This window comes from Oncorhynchus keta, chromosome 34 (assembly GCF_023373465.1).
Source record: "Oncorhynchus keta strain PuntledgeMale-10-30-2019 chromosome 34, Oket_V2, whole genome shotgun sequence".
In the NCBI taxonomy this organism is placed as follows: Eukaryota; Metazoa; Chordata; class Actinopteri; order Salmoniformes; family Salmonidae; genus Oncorhynchus; species Oncorhynchus keta.
In genome coordinates, this window is record NC_068454.1 from 81861564 (window position 1) to 81884063 (window position 22500).

Here is a 22500-nt window from a genome sequence, read left to right on the forward strand (position 1 = left end):
ACACACACACTGCTCTGTAGAAGTTAGCACACACTGTAGAAGTTAACACACACACACACTGTATAAGTTAACACACACACACACACACTGTAGAAGTTTAAAAATTCTTCAGGATCTGCGGGACTGTTGAGCTAACGTAGGCTAATGCGATTAGCATGAGGTTGTAAGTTAGAAGAACATTTCCCAGGACATAGACATATCTGATATTGGCAGAAAGCTTACATTTTGCACTGTCCAATTTACAGTAGCTATTACAGTGAAACCATGCTATTGTTTGAGAGTGCACAGTTTTGAACATGAAAAGTTATTAATAAACCAATTAGGCACATTTGGGCAGTCTTGATACAACATTTTTAAAAGAAATACAATGGTTCATTGGATCAGTCTAAAACTTTGCACATACACTTATGTCATCTAGTGGCCAAAATCTAAATTGCAGTTGGAATAAAACACGATGGTCTTTCTCTTGCATTTCAAAGATGATGGTACAAAAAAATACAAAATACATTTTTTTTTTGTATTATCTTTTACCAGATCTAATGTGTTATAGTCTCCTACATTCCTTTCACATTTCCACAAACTTCAAAGTGTTTCCTTTCAAATGGAATCAAGTATATGCATATCCTTGCATCAGGGCCTGAGTTACAGGCAGTTAGATTTGGCTATGTCATTTTAGGCAAAAATTTAAAAAATGGGTCCGATCCTGAAGAGGTTTTAAACACACACAGACAAACACTATAGTAGTTAACATACACAGACCACACAATGTAGTAGTGTTACAGGAATTAAATTCCTCTGTTTAAATACCCAATTAAAATCAAACACTCTGTCAATTCATAAAGATTTGTATGACCCTTATTTGTATAAAATTGATAGAGCCCAGTCTTAAAGTCAACCAGCAGCTTTTATTCATGAGAGTACTGCTCCTTACACATTTTACCACAGGTTATAAACTGAAAATGACGTCATTAATTTTAGTACCAGCCCGTGTCATCTCCGCTCTAGTACAATGGCTGTATGGTTCTCACATCGTCTCTCCCTATTAAGATGATATATGACCGAGCCAAGGCCAGCTGGTGTAGATAAGCCTTCTAGCCAGTCTGGCTATAAGTTCATTCATTTCTACCATGGTACAGACAGTAATTGTTCTAATTCTTGATTATATTTGCACACATTATATTCAGTACTAAGATTAAAAATAAAATTCATGCATATACAGTAACATAATAGTATTCTGATTAGTACATATACAGTAACTGATTAGTCAGTCCAGATTGAAATGTATAAATAATTAGTCATCATGTAATGGCGTTCTTCGTTTGTCGAAAGAGAGTCGGACCGAAATGCAGCGTGGTAGTTACTCATGACTTTATTGGAAAAAGCGACACATGAAATAACTATTACAAAATACAAAACAACAAACGGAACGAAACCTAATTACAGCCTATCTGGTGAAACTACACAGAGACAGGAACAATCACCCACGAAATACAAAGCGAAACAAGGCTACCTAAATACGGTTCCCAATCACAGACAACGAGAATCACCTGACTCTGATTGAGAACCGCCTCAGGCAGCCAAGCCTATACAACACCCCTAATCAGCCGCGATCCCAAATACTACAAACCCCAATACGAAAATACAATAACATAAACCCATGTCACACCCTGGCCTGACCAAATATATAACGAAAACACAAAAAACAATGACCAAGGCGTGACACATCAGTGATAAAAATTCCCTTAACAAGTAGTTAACATACACAGACAAACACTATAGTAGTTAACATACACAGACCACACACTATAGTAGTTAACATACACAGACAAACACTATAGTAGTTAACATACACAGACCACAGAATGTAGTAGTTAACATACACAGACAAACACTATAGTAGTTAACATACACAGACCACAGAATGTAGTAGTTAACATACACAGACCACACACTATAGTAGTTAACATACACAGACCACACACTATAGTAGTTAACATACACAGACAAACACTATAGTAGTTAACATACACAGACCACAGAATGTAGTAGTTAACATACACAGACCACACACTATAGTAGTTAACATACACAGACCACACACTATAGTAGTTAACATACACAGACCCCACACTATAGTAGTTAACATACACAGACCACACACTATAGTAGTTAACATATACAGACCACACACTATAGTAGTTAACATACACAGACCACACACTATAGTAGTTAACATACACAGACCACACACTATAGTAGTTAACATACACAGAACATACAATGTAGTAGTTATTAACATACACAGACCACACACTATAGTAGTTAACATACACAGACCACACACTATAGTAGTTAACATACACAGACCACACACTATAGTAGTTAACATACACAGACCACACACTATAGTAGTTAACATACACAGACCACACACTATAGTAGTTAACATACACAGACCACACACTATAGTAGTTAACATACACAGAACATACAATGTAGTAGTTATTAACATACACAGACCACACACTATAGTAGTTAACATACACAGACCACACACTATAGTAGTTAACATACACAGACCACACACTATAGTAGTTAACATACACAGAACATACAATGTAGTAGTTATTAACATACACAGACCACACACTATAGTAGTTAACATACACAGACCACACACTATAGTAGTTAACATATACAGACCCCACACTATAGTAGTTAACATACACAGACCACACACTATAGTAGTTAACATACACAGACCACACACTATAGTAGTTAACATACACAGACCACACACTATAGTAGTTAACATACACAGAACATACAATGTAGTAGTTATTAACATACACAGACCACACACTATAGTAGTTAACATACACAGACCACACACTATAGTAGTTAACATACACAGACCACACACTATAGTAGTTAACATACACAGACCACACACTATAGTAGTTAACATACACAGACCACACACTATAGTAGTTAACATACACAGACCACACACTATAGTAGTTAACATACACAGAACATACAATGTAGTAGTTATTAACATACACAGACCACACACTATAGTAGTTAACATACACAGACCACACACTATAGTAGTTAACATACACAGACCACACACTATAGTAGTTAACATACACAGACCACACACTATAGTAGTTAACATACACAGACCACACACTATAGTAGTTAACATACACAGACCACACACTATAGTAGTTAACATACACAGAACATACAATGTAGTAGTTATTAACATACACAGACCACACACTATAGTAGTTAACATACACAGACCACACACTATAGTAGTTAACATACACAGACCACACACTATAGTAGTTAACATACACAGAACATACAATGTAGTAGTTATTAACATACACAGAACATACAATGTAGTAGTTATTAACATACACAGAACATACAATGTAGTAGTTATTAACATACACAGAACATACAATGTAGTAGTTATTAACATACACAGACCACACACTATAGTAGTTAACATACACAGACCACACACTATAGTAGTTAACATACACAGACCACACACTATAGTAGTTAACATACACAGACCACACACTATAGTAGTTAACATACACAGACCACACACTATAGTAGTTAACATATACAGACCCCACACTATAGTAGTTAACATACACAGACCACACACTATAGTAGTTAACATACACAGACCACACACTATAGTAGTTAACATACACAGACCACACACTATAGTAGTTAACATACACAGACCACACACTATAGTAGTTAACATACACAGAACATACAATGTAGTAGTTATTAACATACACAGACCACACACTATAGTAGTTAACATATACAGACCACACACTATAGTAGTTAACATACACAGACCACACACTATAGTAGTTAACATACACAGACCACACACTATAGTAGTTAACATACACAGACCACACACTATAGTAGTTAACATACACAGAACATACAATGTAGTAGTTATTAACATACACAGACCACACACTATAGTAGTTAACATACACAGACCACACACTATAGTAGTTAACATACACAGACCACACACTATAGTAGTTAACATACACAGACCACACACTATAGTAGTTAACATACACAGACCACACACTATAGTAGTTAACATACACAGACCCCACACTATAGTAGTTAACATACACAGAACATACACTGTAGTAGTTAACATACACAGACCACACACTATAGTAGTTAACATACACAGACCACACACTATAGTAGTTAACATACACAGAACATACAATGTAGTAGTTAACATACACAGACCACACACTATAGTAGTTAACATACACAGACCACACACTATAGTAGTTAACATACACAGACCACACACTATAGTAGTTAACATACACAGAACATACAATGTAGTAGTTATTAACATACACAGACCACACACTATAGTAGTTAACATACACAGACCACACACTATAGTAGTTAACATACACAGACCACACACTATAGTAGTTAACATACACAGAACATACAATGTAGTAGTTATTAACATACACAGAACATACAATGTAGTAGTTAACATACACATACCACACACTATAGTAGTTAACATACACAGACCACACACTATAGTAGTTAACATACACAGAACATACAATGTAGTAGTTAACATACACAGACCACACACTATAGTAATTAACATACACAGACCACACAATGTAGTAGTTAACATACACAGAACATACAATGTAGTAGTTATTAACATACACAGACCACACACTATAGTAGTTAACATACACAGAACATACAATGTAGTAGTTAACATACACAGAACATACAATGTAGTAGTTATTAACATACACAGACCACACACTATAGTAGTTAACATACACAGACCACACACTATAGTAGTTAACATACACAGAACATACAATGTAGTAGTTATTAACATACACAGAACATACAATGTAGTAGTTATTAACATACACAGAACATACAATGTAGTAGTTATTAACATACACAGACCACACACTATAGTAGTTAACATACACAGACCACACACTATAGTAGTTAACATACACAGAACATACAATGTAGTAGTTATTAACATACACAGAACATACAATGTAGTAGTTATTAACATACACAGACCACACACTATAGTAGTTAACATACACACACCACACACTATAGTAGTTAACATACACAGAACATACAATGTAGTAGTTGTTAACATACACAGACCACACACTATAGTAGTTAACATACACAGACCACACACTATAGTAGTTAACATACACAGAACATACAATGTAGTAGTTATTAACATACACAGACCACACACTATAGTAGTTAACATACACAGACCACACACTATAGTAATTAACATACACAGACCACACACTATAGTAGTTAACATACACAGACCACACACTATAGTAATTAACATACACAGACCACACACTATAGTAGTTAACATACACAGACCACACACTATAGTAGTTAACATACACAGACCACACACTATAGTAGTTAACATACACAGAACATACAATGTAGTAGTTATTAACATACACAGACCACACACTATAGTAGTTAACATACACAGACCACACACTATAGTAGTTAACATACACAGAACATACAATGTAGTAGTTATTAACATACACAGACCACACACTATAGTAGTTAACATACACAGACCACACACTATAGTAATTAACATACACAGACCACACACTATAGTAATTAACATACACAGACCACACACTATAGTAATTAACATACACAGACCACACACTATAGTTATTAACATACACAGACCACACACTATAGTAATTAACATACACAGACCACACACTATAGTTATTAACATACACAGACCACACACTATAGTAATTAACATACACAAACCACACACTATAGTTATTAACATACACAGACCACACACTATAGTAGTTAACATACACAGACCACACACTATAGTAATTAACATACACAGACCACACACTATAGTAGTTAACATACACAGACCACACACTATAGTAGTTAACATACACAGACCACACACTATAGTAGTTAACATACACAGAACATACAATGTAGTAGTTATTAACATACACAGACCACACACTATAGTAGTTAACATACACAGACCACACACTATAGTAATTAACATACACAGACCACACACTATAGTAGTTAACATACACAGACCACACACTATAGTAGTTAACATACACAGACCACACACTATAGTAGTTAACATAAACAGAACATACAATGTAGTAGTTATTAACATACACAGACCACACACTATAGTAGTTAACATACACAGACCACACACTATCTTAGTTAACATACACAGAACATACAATGTAGTAGTTATTAACATACACAGACCACACACTATAGTAGTTAACATACACAGAACATACAATGTAGTAGTTATTAACATACACAGACCACACACTATAGTAGTTAACATACACAGACCACACACTATAGTAATTAACATACACAGACCACACACTATAGTAGTTAACATACACAGACCACACACTATAGTAGTTAACATACACAGACCACACACTATAGTAATTAACATACACAGACCACACACTATAGTAGTTAACATACACAGACCACACACTATAGTAGTTAACATACACAGACCACACACTATAGTAATTAACATACACAGAACATACAATGTAGTAGTTATTAACATACACAGACCACACACTATAGTAGTTAACATACACAGAACATACAATGTAGTAGTTATTAACATACACAGACCACACACTATAGTAGTTAACATACACAGACCACACACTATAGTAGTTAACATACACAGAACATACAATGTAGTAGTTATTAACATACACAGACCACACACTATAGTAGTTAACATACACAGACCACACACTATAGTAGTTAACATACACAGAACATACAATGTAGTAGTTATTAACATACACAGAACATACAATGTAGTAGTTATTAACATACACAGAACATACAATGTAGTAGTTATTAACATACACAGACCACACACTATAGTAGTTAACATAAACAGACCACACACTATAGTAGTTAACATACACAGAACATACAATGTAGTAGTTAACATACACAGAACATACAATGTAGTAGTTATTAACATACACAGACCACACAATGTAGTAGTTGTTAACATACACAGACCACACACTATAGTAGTTAACATACACAGACCACACACTATAGTAGTTAACATACACAGACCACACACTATAGTAGTTAACATACACAGACCACACACTATAGTAGTTAACATACACAGACCACACACTATAGTAGTTAACATACACAGAACATACAATGTAGTAGTTATTAACATACACAGAACATACAATGTAGTAGTTATTAACATACACAGACCACACACTATAGTAGTTAACATACACAGACCACACACTATAGTAGTTAACATACACAGAACATACAATGTAGTAGTTGTTAACATACACAGACCACACACTATAGTAGTTAACATACACAGACCACACACTATAGTAGTTAACATACACAGAACATACAATGTAGTAGTTGTTAACATACACAGACCACACACTATAGTAGTTAACATACACAGACCACACACTATAGTAGTTAACATACACAGAACATACAATGTAGTAGTTATTAACATACACAGACCACACACTATAGTAGTTAACATACACAGACCACACACTATAGTAGTTAACATACACAGACCACACACTATAGTAGTTAACATACACAGACCACACACTATAGTAGTTAACATACACAGAACATACAATGTAGTAGTTATTAACATACACAGACCACACACTATAGTAGTTAACATACACAGAACATACAATGTAGTAGTTATTAACATACACAGACCACACACTATAGTAGTTAACATACACAGACCACACACTATAGTAGTTAACATACACAGACCACACACTATAGTAGTTAACATACACAGACCACACACTATAGTAGTTAACATACACAGAACATACAATGTAGTAGTTGTTAACATACACAGACCACACACTATAGTAGTTAACATACACAGACCCCACACTATAGTAGTTAACATACACAGAACATACACTGTAGTAGTTAACATACACAGACCACACACTATAGTAGTTAACATACACAGACCACACACTATAGTAGTTAACATACACAGAACATACAATGTAGTAGTTAACATACACAGACCACACACTATAGTAGTTAACATACACAGACCACACACTATAGTAGTTAACATACACAGACCACACACTATAGTAGTTAACATACACAGAACATACAATGTAGTAGTTATTAACATACACAGACCACACACTATAGTAGTTAACATACACAGACCACACACTATAGTAGTTAACATACACAGACCACACACTATAGTAGTTAACATACACAGAACATACAATGTAGTAGTTATTAACATACACAGAACATACAATGTAGTAGTTATATAGTTAACATACACATACCACACACTATAGTAGTTAACATACACAGACCACACACTATAGTAGTTAACATACACAGAACATACAATGTAGTAGTTAACATACACAGACCACTCACTATAGTAATTAACATACACAGACCACACAATGTAGTAGTTAACATACACAGAACATACAATGTAGTAGTTATTAACATACACAGACCACACACTATAGTAGTTAACATACACAGAACATACAATGTAGTAGTTAACATACACAGAACATACAATGTAGTAGTTATTAACATACACAGACCACACACTATAGTAGTTAACATACACAGACCACACACTATAGTAGTTAACATACACAGAACATACAATGTAGTAGTTATTAACATACACAGAACATACAATGTAGTAGTTATTAACATACACAGAACATACAATGTAGTAGTTATTAACATACACAGACCACACACTATAGTAGTTAACATACACAGACCACACACTATAGTAGTTAACATACACAGAACATACAATGTAGTAGTTATTAACATACACAGAACATACAATGTAGTAGTTATTAACATACACAGACCACACACTATAGTAGTTAACATACACACACCACACACTATAGTAGTTAACATACACAGAACATACAATGTAGTAGTTGTTAACATACACAGACCACACACTATAGTAGTTAACATACACAGACCACACACTATAGTAGTTAACATACACAGAACATACAATGTAGTAGTTATTAACATACACAGACCACACACTATAGTAGTTAACATACACAGACCACACACTATAGTAATTAACATACACAGACCACACACTATAGTAGTTAACATACACAGACCACACACTATAGTAATTAACATACACAGACCACACACTATAGTAGTTAACATACACAGACCACACACTATAGTAGTTAACATACACAGACCACACACTATAGTAGTTAACATACACAGAACATACAATGTAGTAGTTATTAACATACACAGACCACACACTATAGTAGTTAACATACACAGACCACACACTATAGTAGTTAACATACACAGAACATACAATGTAGTAGTTATTAACATACACAGACCACACACTATAGTAGTTAACATACACAGACCACACACTATAGTAATTAACATACACAGACCACACACTATAGTAATTAACATACACAGACCACACACTATAGTAATTAACATACACAGACCACACACTATAGTTATTAACATACACAGACCACACACTATAGTAATTAACATACACAGACCACACACTATAGTTATTAACATACACAGACCACACACTATAGTAATTAACATACACAGACCACACACTATAGTTATTAACATACACAGACCACACACTATAGTAGTTAACATACACAGACCACACACTATAGTAATTAACATACACAGACCACACACTATAGTAGTTAACATACACAGACCACACACTATAGTAGTTAACATACACAGACCACACACTATAGTAGTTAACATACACAGAACATACAATGTAGTAGTTATTAACATACACAGACCACACACTATAGTAGTTAACATACACAGACAACACACTATAGTAATTAACATACACAGACCACACACTATAGTAGTTAACATACACAGACCACACACTATAGTAGTTAACATACACAGACCACACACTATAGTAGTTAACATACACAGAACATACAATGTAGTAGTTATTAACATACACAGACCACACACTATAGTAGTTAACATACACAGACCACACACTATCTTAGTTAACATACACAGAACATACAATGTAGTAGTTATTAACATACACAGACCACACACTATAGTAGTTAACATACACAGAACATACAATGTAGTAGTTATTAACATACACAGACCACACACTATAGTAGTTAACATACACAGACCACACACTATAGTAATTAACATACACAGACCACACACTATAGTAGTTAACATACACAGACCACACACTATAGTAGTTAACATACACAGACCACACACTATAGTAATTAACATACACAGACCACACACTATAGTAGTTAACATACACAGACCACACACTATAGTAGTTAACATACACAGACCACACACTATAGTAATTAACATACACAGAACATACAATGTAGTAGTTATTAACATACACAGACCACACACTATAGTAGTTAACATACACAGAACATACAATGTAGTAGTTATTAACATACACAGACCACACACTATAGTAGTTAACATACACAGACCACACACTATAGTAGTTAACATACACAGAACATACAATGTAGTAGTTATTAACATACACAGACCACACACTATAGTAGTTAACATACACAGACCACACACTATAGTAGTTAACATACACAGAACATACAATGTAGTAGTTATTAACATACACAGAACATACAATGTAGTAGTTATTAACATACACAGAACATACAATGTAGTAGTTATTAACATACACAGACCACACACTATAGTAGTTAACATACACAGACCACACACTATAGTAGTTAACATACACAGAACATACAATGTAGTAGTTAACATACACAGAACATACAATGTAGTAGTTATTAACATACACAGACCACACAATGTAGTAGTTGTTAACATACACAGACCACACACTATAGTAGTTAACATACACAGACCACACACTATAGTAGTTAACATACACAGACCACACACTATAGTAGTTAACATACACAGACCACACACTATAGTAGTTAACATACACAGACCACACACTATAGTAGTTAACATACACAGAACATACAATGTAGTAGTTATTAACATACACAGAACATACAATGTAGTAGTTATTAACATACACAGACCACACACTATAGTAGTTAACATACACAGACCACACACTATAGTAGTTAACATACACAGAACATACAATGTAGTAGTTGTTAACATACACAGACCACACACTATAGTAGTTAACATACACAGACCACACACTATAGTAGTTAACATACACAGAACATACAATGTAGTAGTTGTTAACATACACAGACCACACACTATAGTAGTTAACATACACAGACCACACACTATAGTAGTTAACATACACAGAACATACAATGTAGTAGTTATTAACATACACAGACCACACACTATAGTAGTTAACATACACAGACCACACACTATAGTAGTTAACATACACAGACCACACACTATAGTAGTTAACATACACAGACCACACACTATAGTAGTTAACATACACAGACCACACACTATAGTAGTTAACATACACAGAACATACAATGTAGTAGTTGTTAACATACACAGACCACACACTATAGTAGTTAACATACACAGACCACACACTATAGTAGTTAACATACACAGACCACACACTATAGTAGTTAACATACACAGAACATACAATGTAGTAGTTATTAACATACACAGACCACACACTATAGTAGTTAACATACACAGACCACACACTATAGTAATTAACATACACAGACCACACACTATAGTAGTTAACATACACAGACCACACACTATAGTAGTTAACATACACAGAACATACAATGTAGTAGTTATTAACATACACAGACCACACACTATAGTAGTTAACATACACAGACCACACACTATAGTAGTTAACATACACAGAACATACAATGTAGTAGTTGTTAACATACACAGACCACACACTATAGTAGTTAACATACACAGACCACACACTATAGTAGTTAACATACACAGAACATACAATGTAGTAGTTATTAACATACACAGACCACACACTATAGTAGTTAACATACACAGACCACACACTATAGTAATTAACATACACAGACCACACACTATAGTAGTTAACATACACAGACCACACACTATAGTAATTAACATACACAGACCACACACTATAGTAGTTAACATACACAGACCACACACTATAGTAGTTAACATACACAGAACATACAATGTAGTAGTTATTAACATACACAGACCACACACTATAGTAGTTAACATACACAGACCACACACTATAGTAGTTAACATACACAGAACATACAATGTAGTAGTTATTAACATACACAGACCACACACTATAGTAGTTAACATACACAGACCACACACTATAGTAGTTAACATACACAGAACATACAATGTAGTAGTTATTAACATACACAGACCACACACTATAGTAATTAACATACACAGACCACACACTATAGTAGTTAACATACACAGACCACACACTATAGTAGTTAACATACACAGACCACACACTATAGTAGTTAACATACACAGAACATACAATGTAGTAGTTATTAACATACACAGACCACACACTATAGTAGTTAACATACACAGAACATACAATGTAGTAGTTATTAACATACACAGACCACACACTATAGTAGTTAACATACACAGAACATACAATGTAGTAGTTATTAACATACACAGACCACACACTATAGTAGTTAACATACACAGACCACACACTATAGTAATTAACATACACAGACCACATACTATAGTAGTTAACATACACAGACCACACACTATAGTAGTTAACATACACAGACCACACACTATAGTAATTAACATACACAGACCACACACTATAGTAGTTAACATACACAGACCACACACTATAGTAGTTAACATACACAGAACATACAATGTAGTAGTTATTAACATACACAGACCACACACTATAGTAGTTAACATACACAGACCACACACTATAGTAGTTAACATACACAGAACATACAATGTAGTAGTTATTAACATACACAGACCACACACTACAGTAGTTAACATACACAGACCACACACTATAGTAGTTAACATACACAGAACATACAATGTAGTAGTTATTAACATACACAGACCACACACTATAGTAGTTAACATACACAGAACATACAATGTAGTAGTTATTAACATACACAGACCACACACTATAGTAGTTAACATACACAGACCACACACTATAGTAGTTAACATACACAGAACATACAATGTAGTAGTTATTAACATACACAGACCACACACTATAGTAGTTAACATACACAGACCACACACTATAGTAATTAACATACACAGACCACACACTATAGTAGTTAACATACACAGACCACACACTATAGTAGTTAACATACACAGACCACACACTATAGTAATTAACATACACAGACCACACACTATAGTAGTTAACATACACAGACCACACACTATAGTAGTTAACATACACAGAACATACAATGTAGTAGTTATTAACATACACAGACCACACACTATAGTAGTTAACATACACAGACCACACACTATAGTAGTTAACATACACAGAACATACAATGTAGTAGTTATTAACATACACAGACCACACACTATAGTAGTTAACATACACAGACCACACACTATAGTAGTTAACATACACAGACCACACACTATAGTAGTTAACATACACAGAACATACAATGTAGTAGTTATTAACATACACAGACCACACACTACAGTAGTTAACATACACAGACCACACACTATAGTAGTTAACATACACAGAACATACAATGTAGTAGTTATTAACATACACAGACCACACACTATAGTAGTTAACATACACAGAACATACAATGTAGTAGTTATTAACATACACAGACCACACACTATAGTAGTTAACATACACAGACCACACACTATAGTAGTTAACATACACAGAACATACAATGTAGTAGTTATTAACATACACAGAACATACAATGTAGTAGTTATTAACATACACAGAACATACAATGTAGTAGTTATTAACATACACAGACCACACACTATAGTAGTTAACATACACAGAACATACAATGTAGTAGTTATTAACATACACAGACCACACACTATAGTAGTTAACATACACAGACAACACACTATAGTAGTTAACATACACAGAACATACAATGTAGTAGTTATTAACATACACAGACCACACACTATAGTAGTTAACATACACAGAACATACAATGTAGTAGTTATTAACATACACAGACCACACACTATAGTAGTTAACATACACAGAACATACAATGTAGTAGTTATTAACATACACAGACCACACACTATAGTAGTTAACATACACAGACCACACACTATAGTAGTTAACATACACAGACCACACACTATAGTAATTAACATACACAGACCACACACTATAGTAGTTAACATACACAGACCACACACTATAGTAGTTAACATACACAGAACATACAATGTAGTAGTTATTAACATACACAGACCACACACTATAGTAGTTAACATACACAGACCACACACTATAGTAGTTAACATACACAGACCACACACTATAGTAGTTAACATACACAGAACATACAATGTAGTAGTTATTAACATACACAGACCACACACTATAGTAGTTAACATACACAGACCACACACTATAGTAGTTAACATACAATGTAGTAGTTAACATACACAGACCACACACTATAGTAGTTAACATACACAGACCACACACTATAGTAGTTAACATACACAGAACATACAATGTAGTAGTTATTAACATACACAGACCACACACTATAGTAGTTAACATACACAGACCACACACTATAGTAGTTAACATACACAGACCACACACTATAGTAGTTAACATACACAGAACATACAATGTAGTAGTTATTAACATACACAGACCACACACTATAGTAGTTAACATACACAGACCACACACTATAGTAGTTAACATACACAGAACATACAATGTAGTAGTTATTAACATACACAGACCACACACTATAGTAGTTAACATACACAGAACATACAATGTAGTAGTTATTAACATACACAGACCACACACTATAGTAGTTAACATACACAGACCACACACTATAGTAGTTAACATACACAGACCACACACTATAGTAATTAACATACACAGAACATACAATGTAGTAGTTATTAACATACACAGACCACACACTATAGTAGTTAACATACACAGAACATACAATGTAGTAGTTATTAACATACACAGACCACACACTATAGTAGTTAACATACACAGACCACACACTATAGTAGTTAACATACACAGACCACACAATGTAGTAGTTAACATACACAGAACATACAATGTAGTAGTTATTAACATACACAGACCACACACTATAGTAGTTAACATACACAGAACATACAATGTAGTAGTTATTAACATACACAGACCACACACTATGGTAGTTAACATACACAGACCACACACTATAGTAGTTAACATACACAGAACATACAATGTAGTAGTTATTAACATACACAGACCACACAATGTAGTAATTTAACATACACAGACCACACAATGTAGTAATTACGTTGAGGGATAGGTTGTTATTCTGGCACCACCCGGCCAGGTCTCTGACCTCCTCCCTATAGGCTTTCTCGTCTATGTCGGTGATCAGGCCTACCACTGTTGTGTCGTCTGCAAACTTAATGATGGTGTTGGAGTTGCAGTCGTGGGTTAACAGGGAGTACAGGAGGGGACTGAGCACGCACCCCTGGGGAGCTCCAGTGTTGAGGATCAGCGTGGCAGATGTGTTGCTACCTACCCTTACCACCTCTGGGCGGTCCGTCAGGAAGTCCAGGATCCAGTTGCAGAGGGAAGTGTTTAGTCCCAGGGTCCTTAGCTGAGTGATGAGCTTTGAGTGTACTATGGTGTTGAACGCTGAGCTGTAGTCAATGAATAGCATTCTCATATAGGTGTTCCTTTTGTCCAGGTAGGAAAGGGCAATGTGGAGTGCAATAGAGATTGCATTATCATTCCAAAGGTTGCATGTTCAAATCCAGCAATAGAAAGTTGTTTCAGATCTTTTTTCAATTAAGCCTATCCCTATTAAGCCTTAACCCTTACCTTAACCATTCAGAGTTAATGTCTAACCTTAACCCTTACCTTAACCATTCAGAGTTAATGTCTAACCTTAACCCTTACCTTAACCATTCTGAGTTAATGTCTAACCTTAACCCTTACCTTAACCATTCAGAGTTAATGTCTAACCTTAACCCTTACCTTAACCATTCAGAGTTAATGTCTAACCTTAACCCTTACCTTAACCATTCAGAGTTCATGTCTAACCTTAACCCTTACCTTAACCATTCAGAGTTCATGTCTAACCTTAACCCTTACCTTAACCATTCAGAGTTCATGTCTAACCTTAACCCTTACCTTAACCATTCAGAGTTAATGTCTAACCTTAACCCTTACCTTAACCATTCAGAGTTAATGTCTAACCTTAACCCTTACCTTAACCATTCAGAGTTAATGTCTAACCTTAACCCTTACCTTAACCATTCAGAGTTAATGTCTAACCTTAACCCTTACCTTAACCATTCAGAGTTAATGTCTAACCTTAACCCTTACCTTAACCATTCAGAGTTCATGTCTAACCTTAACCCTTACCTTAACCATTCTGAGTTAATGTCTAACCTTAAGAATTTGGAGTTAATGCCTAAGCTTAACAATTCTGACTTAATACCTAAACTTAACCTTAAACACATCCAAATTTGACATTTGGAACAACTTGGATGAATGTCTAATTCTGATGTGAGACTGTGAGAGCTGGTAGGACACACACACAGACATACACACACTGTCGATTCACAGATCTGACAAGTACCTGCATGCACACACATACACAATTATTTATTTATTTTATTTAGTTCACCTTCATTTAACCAGGTAGGCAAGTTGAGAACAAGTTCTCATTTACAATTGTGACCTGGCCAAGATAAAGCAAAGCAGTTCGACAGATACAACGACACAGAGTTACACATGGGGTAAAACAAACATACAGTCAATAATACAGTATAAACAAGTCTATATACAATGTGAGCAAATGAGGTGAGAAGGGAGGTAAAGGCAAAAAAGGCCATGGTGGCAAAGTAAATACAATATAGCAAGTAAAACACTGAAATGGTAGTTTTGCAATGGGAGAATGTGCAAAGTAGAAATAAAAATAATGGGGTGCAAAGGAGCAAAATAAATAAATAAAGTAAATACAGTTGGGAAAGAGGTAGTTGTTTGGGCTAAATTATAGGTGGGTATGTACAGGTGCAGTAATCTGTGAGCTGCTCTGACAGTTGGTGCTTAAAGCTAGTGAGAGAGATAAGTGTTTCCAGTTTCAGAGATTTTTGTAGTTCGTTCCAGTCATTGGCAGCAGAGAACTGGAAGGAGAGGCGGCCAAAGAAAGAATTGGTTTTGGGGGTGACTAGAGAGATATACCTGCTGGAGTGTGTGCTGCAGGTGGGAGATGCTATGGTGACCAGTGAGCTGAGATAAGGGGGGACTTTACCTAGCAGGGTCTTGTAGATGACATGGAGCCAGTGGGTTTGGCGACGAGTATGAAGCGAGGGCCAGCCAACGAGAGCGTACAGGTCGCAATGGTGGGTAGTATATGGGCTTTGGTGACAAAACGGATTGCACTGTGATAGACTGCATCCAATTTGTTGAGTAGGGTATTGGAGGCTATTTTGTAAATGACATCGCCAAAGTTGAGGATTGGTAGGATGGTCAGTTTTACAAGGGTATGTTTGACAGCATGAGTGAAGGATGCTTTGTTGCGAAATAGGAAGCCAATTCTAGATTTAACTTTGGATTGGAGATGTTTGATATGGGTCTGGAAGGAGAGTTTACAGTCTAACCAGACACCTAAGTATTTGTAGTTGTCCACGTATTCTAAGTCAGAACCGTCCCAGAGTAGTGATGTTGGACAGGCGGGTAGGTGTAGGTAGCGAGGTTGAAGAGCATGCATTTAGTTTTACTTGTATTTAAGAGCAATTGGAGGCCACGGAAGGAGAGTTGTATGGCATTGAAGCTCGTCTGGGGGTTAGTTAACACAGTGTCCAAAGAAGGGCCAGAAGTATACAGAATGGTGTCGTCTGCGTAGAGGTGGATCAGAGACTCACCAGCAGCAAGAGCGACCTCATTGATGTATACAGAGAAGAGAGTCGGTCCAAGAATTGAACCCTGTGGCAATGTCATTTAGTATAGACCCACACACACATCCCAGCTTCATGTTGTTGTTGTTGTTGTTGTTGTTGTAGCTGGAGGCCTTAGTGGGTTCAGAACCAGTAGAAGGTCCAGTCATCATCACCATCAACGTGTTGGATGTCAACAACCACGCCCCGTCCTTCAACCAGACTGACTACATCGGCATCGTCAAGGAACGTACCCCCGCAGGTCTGTCTGCCTGTCACTCTGTCTGTCACTCTGTCTGACTGACTGTCTGTCTCTCCGTCTGTTTGTCTGTCTATGTGTGTGTTCATTATGTGTGTGTGTGTGTGTTGCAGGTGTTCCATTTGCGCGTGTGTTTGCTACTGACCTGGACGACCCAGAGTCTCCCAACGCCCATCTGAGTTACACCTTGGTCTCCCAGATCCCCAATAGAGACAACACCCTGTTCTTCGAGATCAACAGCAACACAGGAGAGATTTCTACTACTGCCGAGGGTAACACACACACACACACACACACACTCCCGGAGATCCTCAAAGTGCACACACATAGATCATCCCAGATGTTGTGGTCTCCAATCTCATCCTGTATGAGTGCTAATCTGTGAGTTCTGCATCCTTTAATCTCACACCAGCCCAGATCACCACACCTCAACTCTCATGCTCCAGATTAAACACATCAGATTAACACATGCTTGGTGTCAGATTGACCACGTGATTATGTTACCTGATTACAGCTGTGTGTTTGTGTGTTTGTGTGTGTGTGTGTGTGTGTGTGTGTGTGTGTGTGTGTGTGTGTGTGTGTGTGTGTGTGTGTGTGTGTGTGTGTGTGTGTGTGTGTGTGTGTGTGTGTGTGTGTGTGTGTGTGTGTTCCTGCAGGAGAGCGTCTGCTGAAGGCCAGAGAAAGTGTTATTCATTCCAGAGGAGGGGACTTCAGTGATTCTCTGAAGAAGAGGTTTGATGACTACTGCACCCCCACAGGGGACATCCCTTATGAACTCAACCCCTTCTACAGCTGTGTGCAGAGAGCAGGTCTGTGTGTACTTCACTATATTTACTTGTAGTTTAAGATGAAACTATAAAATCACTATTGTCAGGTAAACCTGACCAAGATGGTCCAAATAGATAGATGATTGAGCCCATAGCAGACCACAAGGGGGGCGGATAAAGAGAAAAAGAGGAGGGCATTTCAGAGAGGATGCAAATAGAGCAGAGCACATGCAGACACTTGGAAACATGTCAGGCAGAGAGAGAGAGCGAGAGAGAGGGGGGGGATAAAGAGAGAGATAGGGATAGAGAAAGAGATAGGGATAGAGAGAGAGAGGGGGGGTAAAGAGAGAGATAGGGATAGAGAGAGAGATAGGGATAGAGAGAGAGATAGGGATAGAGAGAGCGAGAGAGAGGGGGGGATAAAGAGAGAGATAGGGATAGAGAGAGAGATAGGGATAGAGAGAGAGATAGGGATAGAGAGAGCGAGAGAGAGGGGGGGATAAAGAGAGAGATAGGGATAGAGAGAGAGATAGGGATAGAGAGAGAGGGGGGGGGGGATAGAGAGAGAGATAGGGATAGAGAGAGCGAGAGAGAGGGGGGTAAAGAGAGAGGGATAGAGAGAGATAGGGATAGAGAGAGAGATAGGGATAGAGAAAGCGAGAGAGAGGGGGGGGGATAAAGAGAGAGATAGGGATAGAGAGAGAGATAGGGATAGAGAGAGTGAGGGATAGAGAGAGTGAGGGATAGAGACAGAGGCATAGAGAGCGAGGGATAGATAGATTCATTCAAGTGATTAAAGCTGATTATGAGGTTAATGGTGTGATTGAGAGGCTGCTGAACAGAACCTCCTCTACATAATGTTGTTGAGTTCAGCTGTGGCCACTGGCCAGAGCAGCCTGACCTCTCACCTCTGACCCCTGTGTTGTCACACAGAGAGCCCCGAGGTCATGCTCAGATATTCCCGTATAGTACACTACTACTAGTACACTACTTTTGTCCAGGGCCCTACGTTTGGCCAGGGCCCTACGTTTGGCCAGTTCCTCCATAGACATACAGGGCGACAGTCAAACACAGTGTGCCAAATGGGAAATAAGGAATCATTTGGGCCTGTCTTCTTCGGTGGTGCCTGTGTATTGACTGTGAATGGCCCTGTTTCTTCCTCTGTGGTTGTAGAGTCTCGGAGGCTGAACCCTCTGGAAGACCCAGACTTCACTCTGATTGTTCGTGTGGAGGACATGGGCGGGGAGTCGGTGAACGCTCTCAACGGTAACGCGAGGGTTAAAATTGTCGTGCAGGAGAACCTGTGGGTCAATCCTGGACCGATCAACCTCAGAGAACAGTTGAAAGGGATATACCCCATGCCCATCGGCAAGGTACGGCAGGGGTGGAAATCTCACTCACACAATCACTATTGGTGCCCCAGTACTAAGGAAACGGTTTAGAAAACACTAAGGGCCTAAAGAAGACAGTTTAGAAAACACAAAGGACCTAAAGAGACTGTTTAGAAAACACTAAGAACCTAAAGAGACTGTTTAGAAAACACTAAGGACATAAAGAGACTGTTTAGAAAACACTAAGAACCTGAAGAGACTGTTTAGAAAACACTAAGAACCTAAAGAGACTGTTTAGAAAACACTAAGGACATAAAGGAGACTGTTTAGAAAACACTAAGGACATAAAGAGACTGTTTAGAAAACAGTAAGAACCTAAAGAGACTGTTTAGAAAACACTAAGGACATAAAGATACTGTTTCGAACACACTAAGGACATAAAGAGACTGTTTAGAAAACACGAAGGACATAAAGAGACTGTTTAGAACACACTAAGGACATAAAGAGACTGTTTAGAAAACACTAAGAACCTGAAGAGACTGTTTAGAAAACACTAAGGACATAAAGAGACTGTTTAGAAAACACTAAGGACATAAAGAGACTGTTTAGAAATCACTAAGGACATAAAGAGACTGTTTAGAAATCACTAAGGACATAAAGAGACTGTTTAGAAATCACTAAGGACATAAAGAGACTGTTTAGAAAACACTAAGGACATAAAGAGACTGTTTAGAAAACACTAAGAACCTGAAGAGACTCTCTAGAAAACACACAATCAGCATGCATACCTTAAATTTGATCTCCTATTGACATCACTGCATGATTAAAGGAAAATGTTACGTATAAAGCAGTTAAGATATAGGACATATCTATAGCTGTCTGTCTGTCTGTCTGTCTGTCTGTCTGTCCGTCCGTCCGTCCGTCCGTCCGTCCGTCCGTCCGTCCGTCCGTCCGTCCGTCCGTCCGTCCGACCGACCGACCGTCCGTCCGACCGTCCGTCCGTCCGTCCGTACGACTGTCTGTCTGTCTGTCTGTCTGTCTGTCTGTCTGTCTGTCCGACTGACTGTCTGTCTGTCTGTCTGTCTGACTGACTGTCTGTCTGTCTGTCTGTCTGTCTGACTGACCGACTGACCGACCGACCGTCCGACCGTCCGACCGACCGTCCGTCCGTCCGTCCGTATGTCTGTCTGTCCGACTGACTGTCTGTCTGTCTGACTGTCTGACTGTCTGATGTCTCCCTGCAGGTCCAGTCTAATGATCCCAGTGCCTTCTACAGGCTGGTACAGAAAGAACGGGAGCTGACGTTCCCCTTCAATGTCACGGAGGAAGGAGACATTCTGCTGACTGAGGAGCTGGACAGAGAGGACAAGGCCATGGTAACCAGCTAGTCCTCCTCATCACAATCACTATCTAACACTCTGGTCCCAAGCAGCATTATTTAATGGAGTACTGTCCATCACTGGATAGTTCACATAAAAATAAATGTGAACTAAAAACTAAAAAATAAATGTGTGTGTGTGTGTGTGTGTGTGTGTGTTCCAGTACATCCTGGTGGTGTTTGCTGAGGATAGCTATGGTAACCAGGTAGACCCTCCCCTGGAAGTGCAGGTGGTGGTGGACGATGTGAATGATAACGCTCCAATCTGTGAGG

The 22500-nt window shown here is 37.3% G+C and overlaps 1 protein-coding gene across 1 annotated transcript in view; it reads left to right on the forward strand.

Annotated features, from left to right (window-relative positions):
- Window positions 1–22500, forward strand: part of cdh17 (cadherin 17, LI cadherin (liver-intestine)) — a 42132-nt gene that overhangs the window by 11978 nt on the left and 7654 nt on the right. The window contains exons 5-10 of the mRNA XM_052495585.1: window positions 18619–18754; window positions 18865–19023; window positions 19408–19560; window positions 20692–20891; window positions 22094–22225; window positions 22392–22500. The exon at window positions 22392–22500 is cut by the window's right edge and continues 42 nt beyond it. Of these exons, the coding sequence (XP_052351545.1) occupies window positions 18619–18754; window positions 18865–19023; window positions 19408–19560; window positions 20692–20891; window positions 22094–22225; window positions 22392–22500 (889 nt within the window). The remainder of the gene's footprint in view (window positions 1–18618; window positions 18755–18864; window positions 19024–19407; window positions 19561–20691; window positions 20892–22093; window positions 22226–22391) is intronic.